The sequence below is a fragment of the Lynx canadensis genome, chromosome B3 (genome assembly GCF_007474595.2).
Source record: "Lynx canadensis isolate LIC74 chromosome B3, mLynCan4.pri.v2, whole genome shotgun sequence".
In the NCBI taxonomy this organism is placed as follows: domain Eukaryota; kingdom Metazoa; phylum Chordata; class Mammalia; order Carnivora; family Felidae; genus Lynx; species Lynx canadensis.
In genome coordinates, this window is record NC_044308.2 from 33,103,114 (window position 1) to 33,122,066 (window position 18,953).

At 37.6% G+C, this 18,953-nt stretch overlaps 1 protein-coding gene across 1 annotated transcript in view; it reads right to left on the reverse strand.

The window, feature by feature from the left end:
* Positions 1 to 11,846: 11,846 nt before the first annotated feature.
* ARIH1 (ariadne RBR E3 ubiquitin protein ligase 1) overlaps positions 11,847 to 18,953 on the reverse strand; it is a 121,014-nt gene continuing 113,907 nt past the window's right edge. The window contains exons 13-14 of the mRNA XM_030317767.1: positions 16,795 to 16,907; positions 11,847 to 15,232 (exon numbers count right to left, since the gene is read on the reverse strand). Coding sequence (XP_030173627.1) covers positions 15,148 to 15,232; positions 16,795 to 16,907 — 198 coding nt within the window. The 3' untranslated portion in view covers positions 11,847 to 15,147. The remainder of the gene's footprint in view (positions 15,233 to 16,794; positions 16,908 to 18,953) is intronic.

Here is an 18,953-nt window from a genome sequence, read left to right on the forward strand (position 1 = left end):
CATATTGTCATAAAAGAATTGCCAAGATACATTATTAACAGATAAAACCAAAGTGCAAAAAATGTATATAATATCTGTTAAATGAGGAGAAGGAAAAATCAAGAGGAATATTATGTATATAATTGCTTGTGTACTCAGAAAATATCTCTGGAAGTATATTCAAAATGCTAAACTTGTAAGGAGAACAACTGGATAGCAAAGGGACAGGGAAGAGAAGAGACTTTTTGTTCTTTACCTTGTGTACAATTTGAATTTTGTATCAAATGGATGTATTACCTATTCCAATTAGAGAAAAATAAAATTAAATGAAAAGAACTACATAACTATGTAATTAGAATCATGGTAAGTGCTAATAAGAAATATAGAATAGAAAAAGTGAATAACAGGGAGATCCAATATAGACTTGCTTGGACAGAGAAGTTTCCCTGGGTAAGAGATTTTAAAATGAAATCTAGGAGATAAGGCATTAGCTTGGGGAGGGGGCTGAGGAAGTGGGCAGGCCTGGGAAGAATCCTAAGGCAAAAGAAGAGTTTGTGCAAAGGCCCTGAGGATGGAAGAAGTTTGGCCAATTTGTAGCACAAAAAGACCAGTGTGGCTAGAAAGAAGAAAGGGGAAGGGAGTTGTTTACAAGAGGTGGAGAGGTAGGAGAGACTAGTGGTGTAGATCCACAGAGCTCACATGAGGGATTTTATTCTAAGGGGATTGGGAAGGCACTAGAGAGTTCTGAGCAAAGAGTGACATGGTGAGAATTAACATTTAAAGAGTTCCTGTTAGGGGCGCCTGGGTAGCTCAGTCTGTGGAGAATGTGACTCTTGATCTCGGGGTTGTGAGTTTGAGCCCCATGTTAGATGCAGAGATACTAGAAATAATAATAAAGTTTAAAAAAATAAAGAGTTCATGTTAGCTAATGAGTGGAAAATGAATCAAGAGGAGGGACAAGAACTGATCATCTAGGAGAGACTAAAGGATATTGCAAACAAGGTTTGATAAAATCATTCACTTGGACTAGAGTGATGACAAAAGAAAAGGAGAAAAAGTAAGTGGATGGTAGGAGGTAAAACAAATTTCCCATGGTGTAGAATTGGATATGGGAGAATGAGAGAAACGGGGATAGATATCACAGGAAAATCACTAGGTTTCTAAATTTAAAAGCAACTAGATGAATAGTACTACCAATTACTGAGATGGAGAGTCTTTGGGAAGCAGATGTTTTTGAGAAGCTCATGAACACACTTCCCAGTATATAAAATCTCCCTGAAAGGGGTCCTGTCAGGACTACCTGACATTCTTTATGCCTGTGTTACTAAGTAAACAGACGTTGTTATTGTCGTACGTTTTTATCTCTCTCCTTTGATCCCTTTCTCATAGGAGAAAGATGGAGCACTTTCTGTCCAATGGCCTTTTTCATAAGAAAGCATGTTGGTTTCTCAAATTGCAATAACTAAGCATAATGTGCTTTATTACATAGGTAATTAGAAACAAATTCCTCAAAAAACATAACATCTTCCCAGGAAGATCCCAGAATCACATAGACACTGTTTCTTGTATAACAAATCATGCTTCATTTCCCTTAGAAACCCTCCTTGGATGTAATTTTGCTTATCAGGATCATTTCAGTCATATAGCTGGTTAAAGCATTCCAAACAAAATGACATTCATCTTTTTCTCCCCCATGGTGGGGCCTGGGGAGGCAGGACAGGAATCCCCAATATATGTATAAGGAGTTATACCCCCCCCCCCTAAAAAAAAGGAAAAGGAAAAGAGGAGGGAAGAAAGGACGGAAGAGAGGGAGGGAAGAAGGAAGACTGATAGGGTCTAACAGCAAGCTTTGTTCTGATGCCACCTACTAGGCAACCCTCTAGCACCTTATGCCTCTTGTATGATACTGGTCCTCCCAAAACTCATACCACCAACTCGTAAGGGCCCAGCCAACACCTGGGGAAACGCTATAAAATAATATGAAGTTCCAGGAGCCTTCATGAAGCACTTTTTTAAATGTTTATTTTTGAGAGAGAGAGAGAGAGAGAGAGAGAGAGAGAGAGAGAGAGAGAAACAAAGGAGAGGGCAGAGACAGCGGGGGAGGCAGAGAATCCAACCTGTCAGCACAGAGCCCAACACGGGGCTTGAACCCACCAACTGTAAAACCACGACCTGAGCCAAAGTCCAACACTTAACCAACTGAGCCACCCAGGCACTCCATGAAGCACTTTAAATATACCCATTCCTATACATATACTCAACATCAAAAGAATATATACTGCATTGTGAGAAAAAATACTGGCAACAACTCAAATGTCCATCACCAGGGATTGTTTAAATAAACCAAAGTACATCCATGCTAACACATATTATAGCCTGTAGAAGGCTTTAAGATGGTGAAATAGTTATATGGAAAACAAAAAGTGTAAAAAATATAGTATGCTTCTATTTCTTCAAAATAAGGTGGCAAGTGGAATATTCACATTGTGTGAATAGAATTTTGAGAAGAAATCACAAGAAACTGGTAATGATGTTTGTCTCTGTAACATCTGTAACAGAGAGGGTGGAGGGGGAAATAGAATGGGAAGATGACTGTTTTTCATTGTTTACCATTCTATAAAATTCGAGTTTTTATTATCCATTTATTTTTAATTTTAGAAACCAGTTAATGAAATATGTAAATGAAACCATTTTGAAAACTCTCATTCCTGGAATTCACTTCTGATTTGGATGTTGAAAAACACAAGAGGATATAGCTCCCATCCTAGCAAACAAAAGGACAGTTTAGCTAGAAGACCAAAAAACTTTTAAACTCATCAGAAAGATAAGGACATAAACATAAATGAACCAACCTCCAGAAAGTGCTAAGTCCTTCAGAAGAGAGAAGAGCCTTATAGCAGCTCATATTCCTGGCTGAACTATGCTGGGAAGAGGAATCCACAATAGGGGAATAAAGAGAAACCAGTTGATATTTAACAAAATTTGAACAGACCCATAGAGACTAGCATGACATAAGCATATAGAGGACCCAAATCTACAGAGAAAGCCTACATCCATTCACCAATCTTAGCTTTTGGATCTTAACCAACTACAGGGAGGTAAGAGACTGAAAAGAGGGAGTAGGGTAGATAATAGGAATTGAGACAGATCAGTCCTGTGTTTGAGGTGAGTAGAGCCTCTCCCAAGTGCAAGATACCCTTTAAAAATGAATGAGCAAGGCAGGAGCACTGAGAAACCCTTCAGAGGCACTCTTGAAGGCTAAGAGTGGGGCAGGGATGCTGAGAGACCCATCCCTGAAGCACTGTGGACATTATTCTTCAAAAGACTAAGGGTAGGGCATGTATAGGAACTGACAGAAATACCTTCCCATGACCCATCCCAGTGACCAAAAAACCTGGCAGCTACGTCAGTTTGTCCACAGTTTCCACGGGAAAGGGGAGATCTCTCACATTTCCAAAGATTGATAACTTGGCTGTGAAGCAAAGTTAGATCTCTGCAATTTTGCCAATGCCCCAAACTCAGAGCTTATTGAAGGGAAATTTCTGACTCTGTCTTTAAAATATTTGAAGCTAGTGGTGAACCAAATCAAACTAAAGCCACAATAAAGCCCAGATCTAGGTCAGATATACATTAGATTTACTGAGCCACTACTCAAGTAGGCTGAAAGAAAAATAGGCATGCCTCATCTTGAAGGTAAGAATATTTTCTTCAGTTTCTCCTGTTTTTTACACAAAATGTCCAGTATACAATCAAATCAAAGACATGTGCAAAAGCAAGAAAATGAGATCTACCATAACAGAAGAAAGGTTCAATAGAAGCAGCACTAGAGACAACCTAGATATTGAATTATCAGGATCTTTAAAAATAACTGTGATTAGGGGCACCTGGTGGCTCAGTCAGTTAGGTGTCCAACTTCGGCTCAGGTCATGATCTCACAGTTTGTGGGTTCAAGCACCACGTCAGGCTCTGTGCTGACAGCTCGAAGCCTGGAGCTTGCTTCGGATTCTGTGTCTCCTTCTCTCTCTCCCCCTCCCCTGCTCATGCTCTGTCTCCCCCTATCTCAAAACTAAATAAACACTAAAACAAAACAAAACAAACAAAAAAAGACCTGTGATTAAAACGCTAAAAAAAAATCTGGTGGGAGCCAAATACTGGAATTAATAGAGTTTTTTAAATAGTTGTGATGAAAATTCTAAAAAAAAAAAAAAATCTAGTGGGAATGTGGGCAACATCCATGAAGAAATGGGGGAAATTTTAACAGAAACATGTAACTGTACAAACATAATGAAATGCCAGAAACGAAAAATACAACATCAGGGGTGCCTGGCTGGCTCATGGAGTATGCAACTCTTGATCTGAGGGTCATGAGTTCAAGCCCCACACTGGGGGTAGAGTTTACTTAAAAAAAAAAAGTTTATTAAAGAAAGAAAAGTATATCAGAAATAAAGAATTCCTTAGATGGAGTTAGCCAGAAAGCATTAGGGAATTTGCTAATGGAAAAGCTAAATGGAAAGTATCCAAACTGAGAACAAAAAGAGAAAAAAATGGGAGGATTATCATCTGAGATCTGTAGGATAATATGAAATCATCTAGTATATATATATATATATATATATATATATATATATATATATATGGAGTTCGAGTCCCAGAAGGAGAAAAGAGGCAAGAGAGTATGGAACAAAAGAAATATTTGAAGATAATGGCCAAGAAATATCCAATATTAGTAAAAAACATCAACACAGACCCAAGAGATTCATTAAACTCCATACAAGGATAAACATACCTACTCAATCTGCTAATGACCAAAGATAAAGAACAGATATAATCATTGAGGGAGGGCAAACCACATTATGCAAAGGTAAAGAAATAAAAATGATGACTTCTGACCAGAAACAAATGAGACCTGAGGACAAATTAATGACTTCTTTAAAGTACTGAAAGAAGAAAGAAAAGGTAAACATAGAATACTATATCCAACTAAAATACCCCTCAAAAATAAAAGTAAAATAAAAATATCCTCTGACAGATAAGTGTTGAGATAATTGATCTCTAGAGAAACTACAATATAAGAAATGCTGAAAGAAGTTCCTCAGACTAAAGAATAGTCTAGAATAAACACACACACACACACACACACACACACACACACACACACAGAGTCCATTGATTTTGAACCAAGATGCCAAGTCAACCTAATGGGTGAAGAAAAACCTTTTTAAAAAATGTTGCTGGAACTGGATATCCATGTTGAAATAAACCTCATTTTGAACACAAAAATTAATTTGAGATGGATCATATACCTAAATGTAAAACTCCAAACCATAGATGTAAAGCTTAAAACTACTGAGATGGATCATTGACCATCTGTGATCCATTGCAGACATAAAACCCCAAATTATAAAACTTTTAGAAGAAAATATGTTCTTTGTGACCTGGAGATCATAAAACCATAAAAGAAAAAAAATGATAAAGTAGACTTTATCAAAATAAAAATTCCTGCTCATCAGAATATCCCAATAAGAAAGTGGATAACCTTTGTCTACAAACCAAACAAAAAAATCACAGCACATATATCTGTTAAAGGACTTGTATCCAGAATTCACAGAATAAGAATCACAATAAAAAGACAATCCAATTTTAAAATGGGAAAAGACATGAATGATTTTGCGAAAGATATACAAATGTAAGATAAGCATATGAAAGTGGTCAACATCATTAATTACCAGGGAAATTAATGCAAATTAAAATCACAGAATTATTTCATACCCACTAAATTGGCTAATAAAAAACACTAACAACAGCAAATGCTGACAAAGGTATGGAGCAACTAGAACTCTCATACATCATTGATGGGAGTACAAAATGGTAAATCACTTTGGAAAACAGGAAGGCAGTTTCTTAAAAAGTTAAATACACACTTACCATATGACTCAGTAAGTTTCTACTCTTAGGCATTTATCCAAGAGAAATGAAAACATGTATCCACAAAACAAAATTTTAAAATTTACATAAGAATATACATAGCAGCCTTATTCATAATTGCCCCAAACTGGAAACAACCTAAAAGTCCATCAATAGGAGAATGAATAAACAAATTGTGGTATATTTATAGAATGAAATACTACTTAGCAATAAAGAATGATTTACCAATACATACAACAATGTTGTTGAATCTTTAAAGCACTGTTAAGTGAAAGAAGAAGCCGGATGCAAAAGAATACGTATTATATGATTCCATTTATATAAACTCCAAAAGCAAGCAATATAAATCTTTAATGATAAAAATCAGCAAAAAGTTATTAGAGATGGGAATGGAGATTATTTGAAAGATGCACAAGAGAACCTTCTGGGTTGATGGTAATGTTTTATATCTTCTTTTGGGTTATCACACAGGTGTATACAACTGTCAAAACATCAAACTTAACATGTGTGCATTTTATGATATATTGATTTCTACATATCAATTTAAAACAAAGGTAGTGGAGGATTCCTATTCCAAGATCACCTGTCTCCAAACCTTTACTGACCTATCTGATCTGTTCTCCTCAGTGTCTTTTCAGGGCTAGGCCCTTGATTATAGAATTTATCTTAAAGGACACACAATTGAGTGTCCCAAAGAAATAGCATTTAGAATCTGTGACACAATTTTGTTGAAACAGTTTATTTCCATTGGTTAGTGAGCAACCATTTGACCATCGTAAGGCACTGACTTGTACTAATGTGATTTTAACATGAATAGATGGTACAAGAATTAACCTATTCTATTACAAGCTAGTAAAAAAAAAAAAAGTAAAAATCAATTCTTCAAAGGCATGTAGAACACTATCACTCTTCATTATGCCCATTCCCTGATATTTGCAGCCATGACCTTTACAATGCTCCAAACCAGTTGCAGGATTTTTAGATACAAACTCATTTCCTATCCAAAGTAGACATCTTTGTTGGACACTCAGGTCATGCCTCCTTCTTTATTAGAAAACTTTAGTATTTGCTCTAGTAATGTAGAAATGAACCACAAGGCAGGGTCATATGGTAGGAATTTATTAATGAGCAAACAACTTTGTTCATACCAGTAAGACTAGCAAACAGGTTTTAAATGACTTGAGAGCATGTGCAAGAGCTTACAATTTTAGAGCATTCCATCAGAATGTCCACTGCCCCAGTAGGCCCACAAAAGGTGCTCCATGTATGCCATCATTTTATGCTGGACTCCCTCTGAACAAATGATGTGATCTGCAGAAGGAGAGTACACATAGGAGTCTCCCTTGCAAGGACAAGCTGGGAAATTCAATAGGTGGTGTTTTTAGGTTTGTTCCCTCAGGTATTTAGGATGAAACCCTACCCTGTGTGTTCGCTCACTCCTCAGGAATCCTACCATGGCCTATTGATTCCAGAGAGCCAACTCCTCACTGCACGATCCCTAGATTCACAATTCTAAGAAATAGCCGTTTAATGTGCACTGAAGTGGCTTCCAGAAAACAGCTTTATTATTATACACACAGAAACCAACTTCAGCTATCAGAAGGCAATCTAAAATCTACAAAGCAAGTTTTCAGCCTACAGAGCTCTCTGGAGAATTAACTGTCTACTGTACAGAATTAGTTTTATATTCCTATGATCACCTTCAGAATTCCTACCCTGAAAGAAACTTAAATACTCCATGGCAAAAAGCAGGCAGCTTGAAAAGCAAATATTGCTGTTACACAGGTGTCAAATAAGACCCCAAGCCAAGAAATGTTACTTTGTGCACAGGAAACCAAATCATCAGCTCAGAATAGATAACATTGGCCTTCCAAAGAGAGTTTGAAAATATGGTGCTTGCTTTGCAACTCTCAATAAAACACTAGGTTGGCTCTCAAAAGTGAGGGAGAAAAGGCATACTTTGGGTCCTTCTCAGAGTATGAGGTTAATAACAAAATAAACATGTTTTGAATAGATAATAGCCCAAAATAGCAACTGGTCATTGAGTCTCCAGGGCAATCTAAGACTTGAAATCCCTTAACCAGTCTATGTAATTTTAGCAGGTACTTTTGGCAAGGCTCAGAAGCGACTAGTGTGATGAAATTACAGTGTAGTGGTCAAAATATGCTTCCAGCTCTGCCACCATCTTGGTGATGGTCGGCAATCCATCGAGTCTTTATGTAGAATCAGGATTAAGAGTTTAGGACCAACCAGCAGACCCTTTGTTCACTGCTGGGCCTCCAGTGCCTGGAACAGTGCTTGACACTGTGGGTGTTGACTGAAGGATCCTAGGTTAGAATTTTCTTTCTGCCATATACAAAAGGATTACTTTAGGAAAGTTCCCTGCCTTTTTTGAGCTTCTGTTTTCTTATTTAAAAAATGGGGATGGTAACTATTTCATAGGGTTGTATTTTATTTTTAAAGTACTTTCTACACCTAGCATGGGGCTTGCACTCATGACCCTCAGACCAAGAGTCACATGCTCTACGAACTGAGTCAGCCAGGCTTGTGAGTTTAAAAAGATGGACCTGAAGCAATTAGTAAACACTAAAAAAGTTAGCCATAATGGTCTATTATATACTACTTCCTTACATTTATTTGCAAAAGAAAAAATTCAGGGCATTTTGGTTGTGTTGAAGATGCCTTTTGTGATGTGCAGCTAGCAACCCATCATCTCCCAAGATCTGCCTCCTAATCCACAGGGGTAAGCTCTCAAGAGCCACATTTGTACCAATGATCCTGTTCCATGGTTGTTTGGTTCTGTTTCATGTGTCTGGCACAGTTAATATGTAACACCTGGGGTTACAGGGGAACTGCCTGGAAAAGCAGGAGCTGTTCGAATGACGTGGAGGTACAGGGGATAAACAATGCCAGTTTAGTTCCTGCATCCAATCTCATCCTGCCTTTGGGTGTCTAGGAGATAGCTGATTTTTTTTTTTTCCTAAATTAGTACTAGTATCCTTATTATTTATAACTAGGCTTTGTTTTCCAACTAATTTTCTTTGATCCTCATAATATCCCTGTACAACAGACAAAAGAACATGATAGAATGAACACATGGAATTAGACAAGCATGACCCTGCCATAAACTCTCTAATTTTGGGGTTAATTATGTATGAACCTATTTTCTCATTTATAAGATAGGAATGCCTACTCTGTTTTAGGGCTGCTTATAAGATACAGATAACATAAGGCATCCGGCAAGAAGCATTCAACAAGTTATAGCTCCTATTTGTATCCCCATTTTACAAAAGAAAAGCCCACAGAAAACTATGGCTGAGAAATATTGGTATTTTTTCCCACAATACTACACTGGGACTAAGAAACAGGAAAATCCACTGTTTTAACACCCAAGAATGACATCAACAGTGAGAAGCTTGAGTCTAAGGGCTCTGAATTGAACTCTCAGTGGTTAAGTGGAATTGTACATTGACCTGACACAAATAGCTTAATGACAGCTTTGCTTAGAACCACTCAACTACCTTTGCTCAAACCCTACGCTAATCTACTTCCCAGATAGATTTCTCCCCCTTGGGAAGAGAATAAATATACTGCCAATTGATGTGAACATTTTACTCTGCTCAGCAGTTCTACAGTTCTTTTGGTTTTGTGAAATGAATTATTTTTTCCAAGGCAGACCAAATACCAGAAAACTGACAAAAAACAAAAATTGGGCTCTTCACACTAGACTCTTAAAAGGCAGCAATCCACAAAACCCCACTCAGCCATGGCCTCCAGTATAGCCCTTTCCTGAGCTTGTGAATTTGCCACAAATCCATTGTCCCTTATGACCTACAGTGCTCACCTATACTCCTCTCTTGCAACCACACAAATGTCTAGACCAACTGTCCCCACCTTGTCTGCGGGTCTCAAACTGTGTTGTACAATCAGCAGGGATGGGGGTGGGAATAGGACTTTAAAAACTGACACCCATGATGTAACCCCCAATTAAATCATCATCTCTGGGGTGGGACCTAGGCATTAGGTTTTGTTCTTCTGAAGCTACTTGGTGACTCCAGTATGTCAGATGGTCAGTGGCATCAAGTTGCAACCCAAGATTAACACAAACTGAGAAATAATATGGCCCAAGTGTAATTTTTCTTTGACCTATACGTAAGAATATTGTAAATTACCAACATCTCAAAATTGAGAATTCACATGTGTATTTCACATGCTCCGCTCAGAGCCCACTTAACCCACTGTAATCTTTTATTAAAATATTCACCTGGCTCTTGCAGATACGAGTTCCTTGGGACCCCTTGATTTTTACTGTAATAAAGTTGTGCTTTTGACATTTTCAGAGCTGCTACATATCAATGTGTGATTGATTTATACTAATTGGCTCCTACTCTGAAAATGGCCCTACCTAAACAAGTATATCTATGGTTTAATCATAGTCTAAAAACTCCCTTTCAAATGAATCTCATAGTATTTTTCCCACCCTGCCACTGCCTAGAGAAAGACCAACAGTTGCCTTAAAGATTTATTTAATTCCACAAAAAGCAAAAAATTAAAACTCAGAAGTTGTCTGTTTACTCCTATAATAGCCACTATTTATTTCCAGTTGAGCATTTCCAAGTTAGTGATTTCATCTTGGGTTATTAAGAAGCAAATTCCTTAAAAAGAACCAGAAATACACCAGCTTTATCGCCGAAGAAACCTGACAAAATCTGACAGTCCCATGCTTTTTCCTGTTCCCGAAGTCAAGATTTCCCCATAATGCTCACTACTTATCTTCTTAAAGCTCCATACATCATCCAGCTCTAAGAGATGCTGAGAACAAATAGATATCAGCTGTTTTGTACATTTTCAGTTGTTATAAAACAAATTCTGTAACAAGTTCCAGTAGACTATCCAAAATTCATTTGAGCAAATAACCAGACCAATAACTGTAAATCCCTTGGCCATTATATCAAACCAAATAAATGCTGAACCATTTACTCTCAACTATCTTATGTGAGTCTTCCCATGAGGATGGTCCTAATCAGCAAGGTGGGAAGGGCTATTCTTTCCTCATGGCTGGTTTCCTTTGATTGGGCAAAACACAGAGCCACATTAGTTGCATACTCTGCCTCAACAAATTAAAGATCAGGAAGAGTACATAACATTCCTCAAACAGGAGCAGTGACAGGCATTCATATGGTCTTTTATGCGGTTTAAAAGCACAATGCCATAGTTAAGAACCACCTTTCCTGGTACTGAATGCTATGTCATACTGAGACCAAACTAATAAACAAGGAGGTAGTACAATGTTGACTGAGTGACAGAAGAAATTGTGAAATCCTGGGCAAGTTACTTAAATTTTGTCAAGCCTTATTTTCTTTTGTAAAACAGAGCAATTTCTACACCTCTGTAGACAGCAATAGAAGTTAAAGTGCTTTGAAGATAAAGTGATACATGAGCTCTCATTAAGTATAGATCTGAATAAAACCAAATCAAATTGTCCTAAAATTAGGACTTGGCTAGAATTGATCAGTGATGGAGATCTCCGACTTATGGGGACCTTCTTTAAGAAAGCTCTCCCTCCATCCCTACAGGAGATACTAGCTTTTAAGAGTGAACTAAATGGAAGCAATGTGAGGGAGTTTCAATGACTTTTAAAATATTTCATGCTTACAAAACTGACAAACTGTACTGAGCATCTAATATCACTGTTACAACACAAAAAGCAATTTAAATTCAATGTTCAAGACAGAAATTGGAAAGCTTTCAGAAAATGCTCTAAAGGCTTCATTAACCAAGGTAATTGTTGGGGATGGTCTCATTCACAGTTCCCTGCAAAGAAACTGAACCAAATCTCAACATTTTATATTAAGTAGGAACAGTGAATAAGGCACATAAAATAGGTGACTTGGGCCACCAATATGTCTTTTTTTTTAACTATAAAAATAAACATAAGTAACTAATGGAATAACAAAATAAAAGTTTATTTTATTAGAATTAGGAATGTTCTTTCCCTCTGGGCAACCTGAACAGTCCAGTTACAATGAAAATCTAAGAACAGTTATTTCCACAGCACAGGGTGCTCTATGCACAAAATTACAGGGTTAGGAGCATTTAATCAATTTACCGATCTGATTGTCTCACCAACCCGCCCCCTCCCTTCCCCCAAGTGCTCTATACCGGGATCTGTAGCTGAAAGATTTTGTTACATCAAGTCCTTTTCTCTCTTGTACTAAATTTCAGTTCCTAATCATGGCTGAATCACATTTTACACTGCAGATTCAACCATTTCAAATCAAGTCAGTTGTCTTGGATCTGTTATATATGTGTGTATGTATACACATGTGTATTTAATATATTTATTTAAACACACATAAAACACATACAATCTGGGTTGCAAATTACACAGAATTTAGGGTCTGATGATATTATATGCTACTCAATTTTACCACTGTGTGTATCCTGAGCTTTGGATCAAAATTTTATTGAAAATCATTTAAAGTCCATCTACTGCTCAATGAATTGTTCAAATGAAGCATCATGCACTTTCAAAAGACAATGTTAACTGCCCTCAAGAAGACAAGGAGACCCTGGTGCTTACCGTGAATAGAGCCCTCTGACTAAAAGACTTAGGTAGAAATAGGGAAGCTGTCATTCAATACGGCTTGCCTATCTCAGCTGGGGTCACTGAAGCTACTAACGATGAAAGCAATGAACTCAGGGAATTCTGTCAAACATGGAGATAGCTGTTAAAAGCTTGGAAGTTCAGAAAAAGCCAGTTCACCTTGATCCATACAAATTAGGGAATGCACCCACAACTGCAATACCCTTAGGTAATATGCCAACACTGAAACTAAAAAGCATCTCTAAAAAGCACTGTTCCTCCATGGGTAGGGGCTGATATTATGAAGTGCACACACTGTTTCTGGATACCTGTTGCAAGGGGAGCATGTAAAGAGGATTTATGACACTGAAACCTAGATACTGCAGTTAACTGGTAAGAGTTTTTAAAACACCACACATACACAAAATGTTTTAAGGGAAGCCACATATATCTAGATAGCAACTCTGGCTGCTTTTCAAAGTTACCAGGGAAAGGAACTCATTCAAGCTTTCTATTAAAAAAAAAAAAAGTCTCCTTAGTTTCAATAAATGTATTTTAAGATTGATGCAGTCATTTAAAATAAAGTCAAATGAATGATGAGGGCGGAGGGGAGGAGAAGAGACTGGAAGCAGACACTGAGTTCAGATTTGCACCTGAGGTGGCAAGGGAGGGGAGGATGAGAGGTATGGGTAAAGTTGATCCTAAAGCGACAAGTGGTTTAAGGAAGCAGCATAATATATTCAGCAAACATTCACTGATTTTTGATGGGAAAAGAACAGTTGCAAGTACATCTCATGTAACAACCTTTTTCTAAAAGGAAAAGTAGGGTTGATTCAGCAAAGCCTAACTTAGGCAAAAGGCCAGAGGAAAGTGAACCTACTTCCCAATGGAGTAATAAGATGTACAATGCAAGAGCAGACAAAGCTGCCTCACAAATGGTAAACACTCCCTAGGCGCAAGACATTTAAAGGAAGACAAAGAGGTCACCAAAATTGGTATTTAATATGAAGACCTCTTGATCTAGTTGCCTAATTCACTCTGCACTCCTGTAGAAAACTGACAGATTTAGGGATGCTGACCTGTTGAAAAATACCACAGCCAGAATGGCCTAAACAGGTATATAGTTAATAAAACCACCACCATCCTTTACTTTTAACATAGCTCTTAGTAGAAATTTCATAAAAATGGACATCACAGCTAAAATGCATTATTAATTCTCCTATCTGCTGACAATAGAAAAGAAGCAAACTCATTGATTTCTATTTAAATGCACTAGATGGGAATATTATGTTCTAGGGGTGTTCTCCTTCAAACTGAACCCACAGCAACACACACAAGCAATTTCAGTATCTGCCGTTTTAAATTCACAATCTGAAACTAAGTGAATGGCTATTTATTTATATTTATATTTAAAGCAAAAACATTCTATTTGACACCCTAATGTAAAGAAGGGGTGAGAGAAGAGCCAGAACTAAAATCTTAAAAGGCTCAAAGCAGCAATTAAGGGGGGAAAAAAGTTGAAATGTTTCCTCTGGATGTGATAGGGAGCATAGGAAGCCTTCAGGTGTGTGCATGACAGGGGCGCACAAAGGCTTACGTAGATGGATGAGGCCATGGAAGAGGAGGAGGCTGGGACTGGGTCATTCTTGAAATACAGCAAAAACCTCCCTGTTGCAGCCCTTATCAGGCCATGGCATTTAGTCAGAGCTTGACTTCCCTGTCCCTGATCAAGAGCTGGAATTCAAGGCATGAGGCCCCTGGCCAGCAATGGGCATACCAAACGAGAAAGGGCAAAGCAATCTCAGGAAAGGGAAATCAAAGAGCTCATTAGGTCTTCCAGAGGTGCTAAACCAACACACCTTTATCCCAACCCTCAACCCTGGAAAGATAAAGCAAACTGAAAGAAAATGCACAGCAAATAGACATAATCTTGAAGATTTTTAAAGAATAAATATTTTTTGTAATTAAACATTATGCAAACACGTGCCACGCTTGCTTTGTCCATGCATATGCGCTATATACAATTTTGAAAAATACTGTGTTGTCCTCTTGTTTTAAAAGTCATATACAAAGTTTTTTTGTGTTTTTTTGTTTAATTCCTCCTGCTGCCTACCCCCTTCCCCGCCCCAAGAATTTTCTTTACAAGGAACTAATTCACTAATTCACTCATGACCTTGGGGTATGAGAGAGAGAGAGTCAGTCTGTGTGTGTGGGTGTATTCGTATGTGTAAGGGCGGAAGGGGAAGAGGTCCTTTACCAAAGTACAACAAAATGGCTGGTTTGGACATGAAAAGCAGTGTCAAGGAGCTGTTTTAAATTTTAACTGTACTATACTCAGGAAAAAGAAAAAGAAAAAAAAAGGAGTCAGCTTTGAGAATGAAGCTACGTTACAAGTTAAAGTTGGAGGGCTTTTTAGTGTGTCTGTCACACTTTTGTTGGCGGCCTAGAATACTGTTGTACAATGGTTTATCTACCTTTTTTTATTACAATATAATTTACTTAAACTTTCCGTTAACAAAACAGAATTCTGGTACTATAGACCAGAGGCGTCAGAACAGGCTTAGTGCCTCCTTGTTTGTGTTTGTTTTGTTTTGTTTTAATTGCATGAGCACTCTAGATGGTAAAGTTTTCAGAGTTCATTTTATGCAGGGCCATTCTCAGTCCTCAATGTACTCCCACAGATCTTTTTCATAGCCTTCATGCACATGCTGTAACAAAACCCTTCGTCGACTCTCACAGTATCTGTAATCAAAGAAAAAAAAATTTGTCAGCCCCCAATAATAAGAAAGAGGCATTTACTTATTTTTTAAAAATGTTTATTTATTAATAATTCTTAATGTTTATTTATTTTTGAGAGAGAGAGAGAGAGAGAGAGCGCGCACATGAGCTGGGGAGGAGTAGAAAGAGAGGGAGACACAGAATCTGAAACAGACTCCAGGCTCTGAGCCGTCAGCACAGAGCGCGAAATGGGACTTGAACTCATGAATCATGAGATCACGACCTGAGCCGAAGCTGGACACCTGACCGACTGAGCCACCCAGGTGCCTCAATTTTATGAATATTTTAAGGTACTCCAGTTTATCCAGAATTGGAACAAGTTTGTTTTGTTTTGTTTTCTAATAGGCACATTTTCAGGTCTAGGTGTACACAACAAACTGTTTTCTAATTTTAAAAAGGTATTCTCCAAAAGTTGTGAATCCTAGTTTTGGAAATTAATTTCAGAGTAATAGAATGTTAGAAATTCCTAAGGGCTTTAGAAATAATTTGATTCAACCCTGTCACTGTACAGATAAGTAACAGTTTCAGAAAGAAGAAATTTCAAGGGTTACTGATTCACATCTGTAAAATCTTTGTTAACTGTAAAAATGACTGTTAACACAATGTAGTAGCTAAAGATGACTAAGGGAAGTGAAAATATTACTTGCACCTAAGTCTTCCAAATGCCCAAAGGTTTCTGATACCAAAAGGTATCTGTCAGGAAACAACTTAGGGGGAAATAGGTCCATGTTAAGAAAGCAAACATTTGCACCTTTAGCTTGAAAGGCAGCATATTTTGAAATATCACCTACCCCTGGAAAAAGTAAACCTCTCTTTAGAAAAAAACCAAAACTTGGGGCGCCTGGGTGGCTCAGCCGGTTGAGTTTCCTACTTCAGCTCAGGTCACGATCTCACGGTTCATGAGTTAGAGCCCCACATTGGGTTCTCTGCTGTCAGCGCAGAGCCTGCCTGCTTCAGATCCTCTGTCTCCCTCCCTCTCTGCCCCTCCCCTGCTCATGCTCTCACTCTCAAAAATGAATGAATGAATGAATGAGAGAGAGAGAGAGAGAGAGAGAGAGAGAGAGAGAAGGAAGGGGGTGGAGGGAGGGAGGAAGGAAGGGAGGAAGAAAGAAAGGAAGGAAGGAAAGGAGAAAAATAAAATCTAATAAAAACTCTAAAAAAAGTTTGGGTAGCTCACCTGTCAATAGCCATGATCCCCAGGATCCCCAGGCTAGAACCAGCACCCGAATCTCACCCCTCATCCTAACAACCACTTGCCCCTTTTTAGGTTTTCTTCCTTACAATGCAGCAACTAAGTAGATAAAGCTGAATGGAAGTAGAATCAGCCAGTGTGATAAATGTTTGACTAACACTACTGCCTGCAATTTGTTCCCCAAAAGACAGAAGCAATCTGTGGGAAACATGGCAGCAGCTGAGTTACTGGATATGCTAAACCCAAGTTTCACTATCATCTAACTTCTCCACTAAAGCACACCAGACCACCACAGGCAGAAACTTTTGCTTATCAACTGTTAAAGAAGTCTCACCTGTACTTATCTTGTACTTTCTGCTTTATATCCTGCAGAGAATCTTGGGAAATATCTCTTTCGAGGTAGCCCGAAAGCACCTCTGTAGCATTCTCTAGATCTGCTTGGTTATTCTGCAAGAGAGGAGGAAGAATACATAGTAAATTCGGGCTTAGAAGACAGATGAAACATAAGCCTTCATGGCTGCTTCCTTGCCTATCGACTGTTCTCAACATTGATTTTGTAATTTTCATAGATGGTTTCTGCACCTGTAAAGTTCCTTATCACTTTCCCCTCTAACAACTTGTACTCTCTTTTCCAGGACAGTTTTTTATATATTAAAATAACTAAAGATGTACCCATTACCTCTGGAAGAAAATGAAGAACAAAGCCCTGAAAAGGACTTAAGAAGTCTTTTGGAATATTCTAGTTCTGGAAACTGCTATTGGCTAAAACTCAAAAAAAAAAAAAAAAAAAAAAAAAAAAAAAGGAAAGCTTGACAAAAAATATAAACCCATTCTTGTTTACAACTGGCTTCACCTACTTCGTATAAGAGAACACATGGAAAATTAATATTGTTAACCTTTACTACTATGGCTAGTTCTGTACATGTAACCAATTTTATTTTGTTTCTTATAAAACTAAACTATAATAAACATACAGTGTCACATTAGTTTCAGGTGTACAATAAAATGATTCAGCAATTCTGTACATGACTCAGTGCTCATCATAATAAGTCACCATCTGTCACCAAAAAATGTTAATACCATCTTACTGACTATATTCCCTCTGCTATACTTTTCATCTCTGAGATTTACTTACTATTTAGTGGAAGTTTGTACCTCTTAACCCCCTTATCCACTTCATTCATCCTTCCATCTACCTCTCCCCTCTGGCAACCACCAGTTTGTTTTCTGTATTTAAGAGTGTTTCTTTGTCTCTGTTTTCGTTTGATCATTTGTTTTGTTTCTTAAATTCCACATAGGAGTGAAATCATATGGTATTTTTTGTCTTCTCTGACTTAATTTACTTAGAATTATACTCTCTAGGTCCATCCATATTGAATGAATGGCAAGATCTCATTCTTTTTTATTATGCATCAATTTTAAATGATCAGCTCTACTTGAAAAACATTTACTGCTAAAAGACCCCCTTCATCACTTTTCCACCAAAGGTAACCACCATATTAACTTCTAACACCATACATTAGTCTTGCCTGACTTAAAACTTGTAATATCCTTGAAAAGTATTATCTCTATTTTAAAATAAAGATATAGATGACATTAAGTAATCTGCTCCAAGTCAAGAGAGCTAAAAAGTGGTTGAGTCCGATTTCAAATTCAGGCTGACTTTAAAGCCTCCACACTTAATTGCTAGCTGGCTAAACCACATCAATTTGAATGCAGTTTAGGACAAGAAGTCTAAACTTCTGAGCAAATAAGGAACCTTTATTATTTTTTTCTTTTTCTAATTTTTAAATTCTAGTTAGTTAACATATAGTGTAATATTGGTTTCAGGAAGAGAATTCAGTGATTCATCACTTATATATAACACCCAGTGATCATCATAACAAGTACCCTCCTTAATATCCATCACCCATTTGCTCCCCCCACCCACCCACCTCCTTCCATCAATCCATAGTTTGTTCTCTGTCGTTAAGAGTCTCTTTTGGTTTGTTTTCCTCTCTTTTTTCCCTTCCCATATGTTCATCTGTTTTGTTTCTCACATTCCACATGAGTGAAATCATGTAGCATTTGTCTTTCTCTGATTGACTTATTTTGCTTAGCATAATACACTCTACAGCTCCATCCATGTCATTCCAAATGGCAAGATTTCATTCTTTTTGATGGCTGAGTAACATTTCATTGTGTGTGTACACTACATCTTCTTTATCCATTCATCAGTCGATGGACATTTGGGGTCTTTCCACAGTTTGGCTATTGTTGATAATGCTGCTATAAACATTGGGGTGCATGTACCCCTATGAACCTGTATTTTTTTTTTTATTTATCCTTTGGGTAAAAACCTAGTAATGCAATTGCTGGATCATAGGGTAGTTCTATTTTAACTTTTTGAGGAACCTCCATACTGTTTTCCAGAGTGGCTGCACCAGTTTGCATTCCCAAACAATGTAAGAGGGTTTCCCTTTCTCTGCATCCTGGCCAACATCTGTTGTTTCC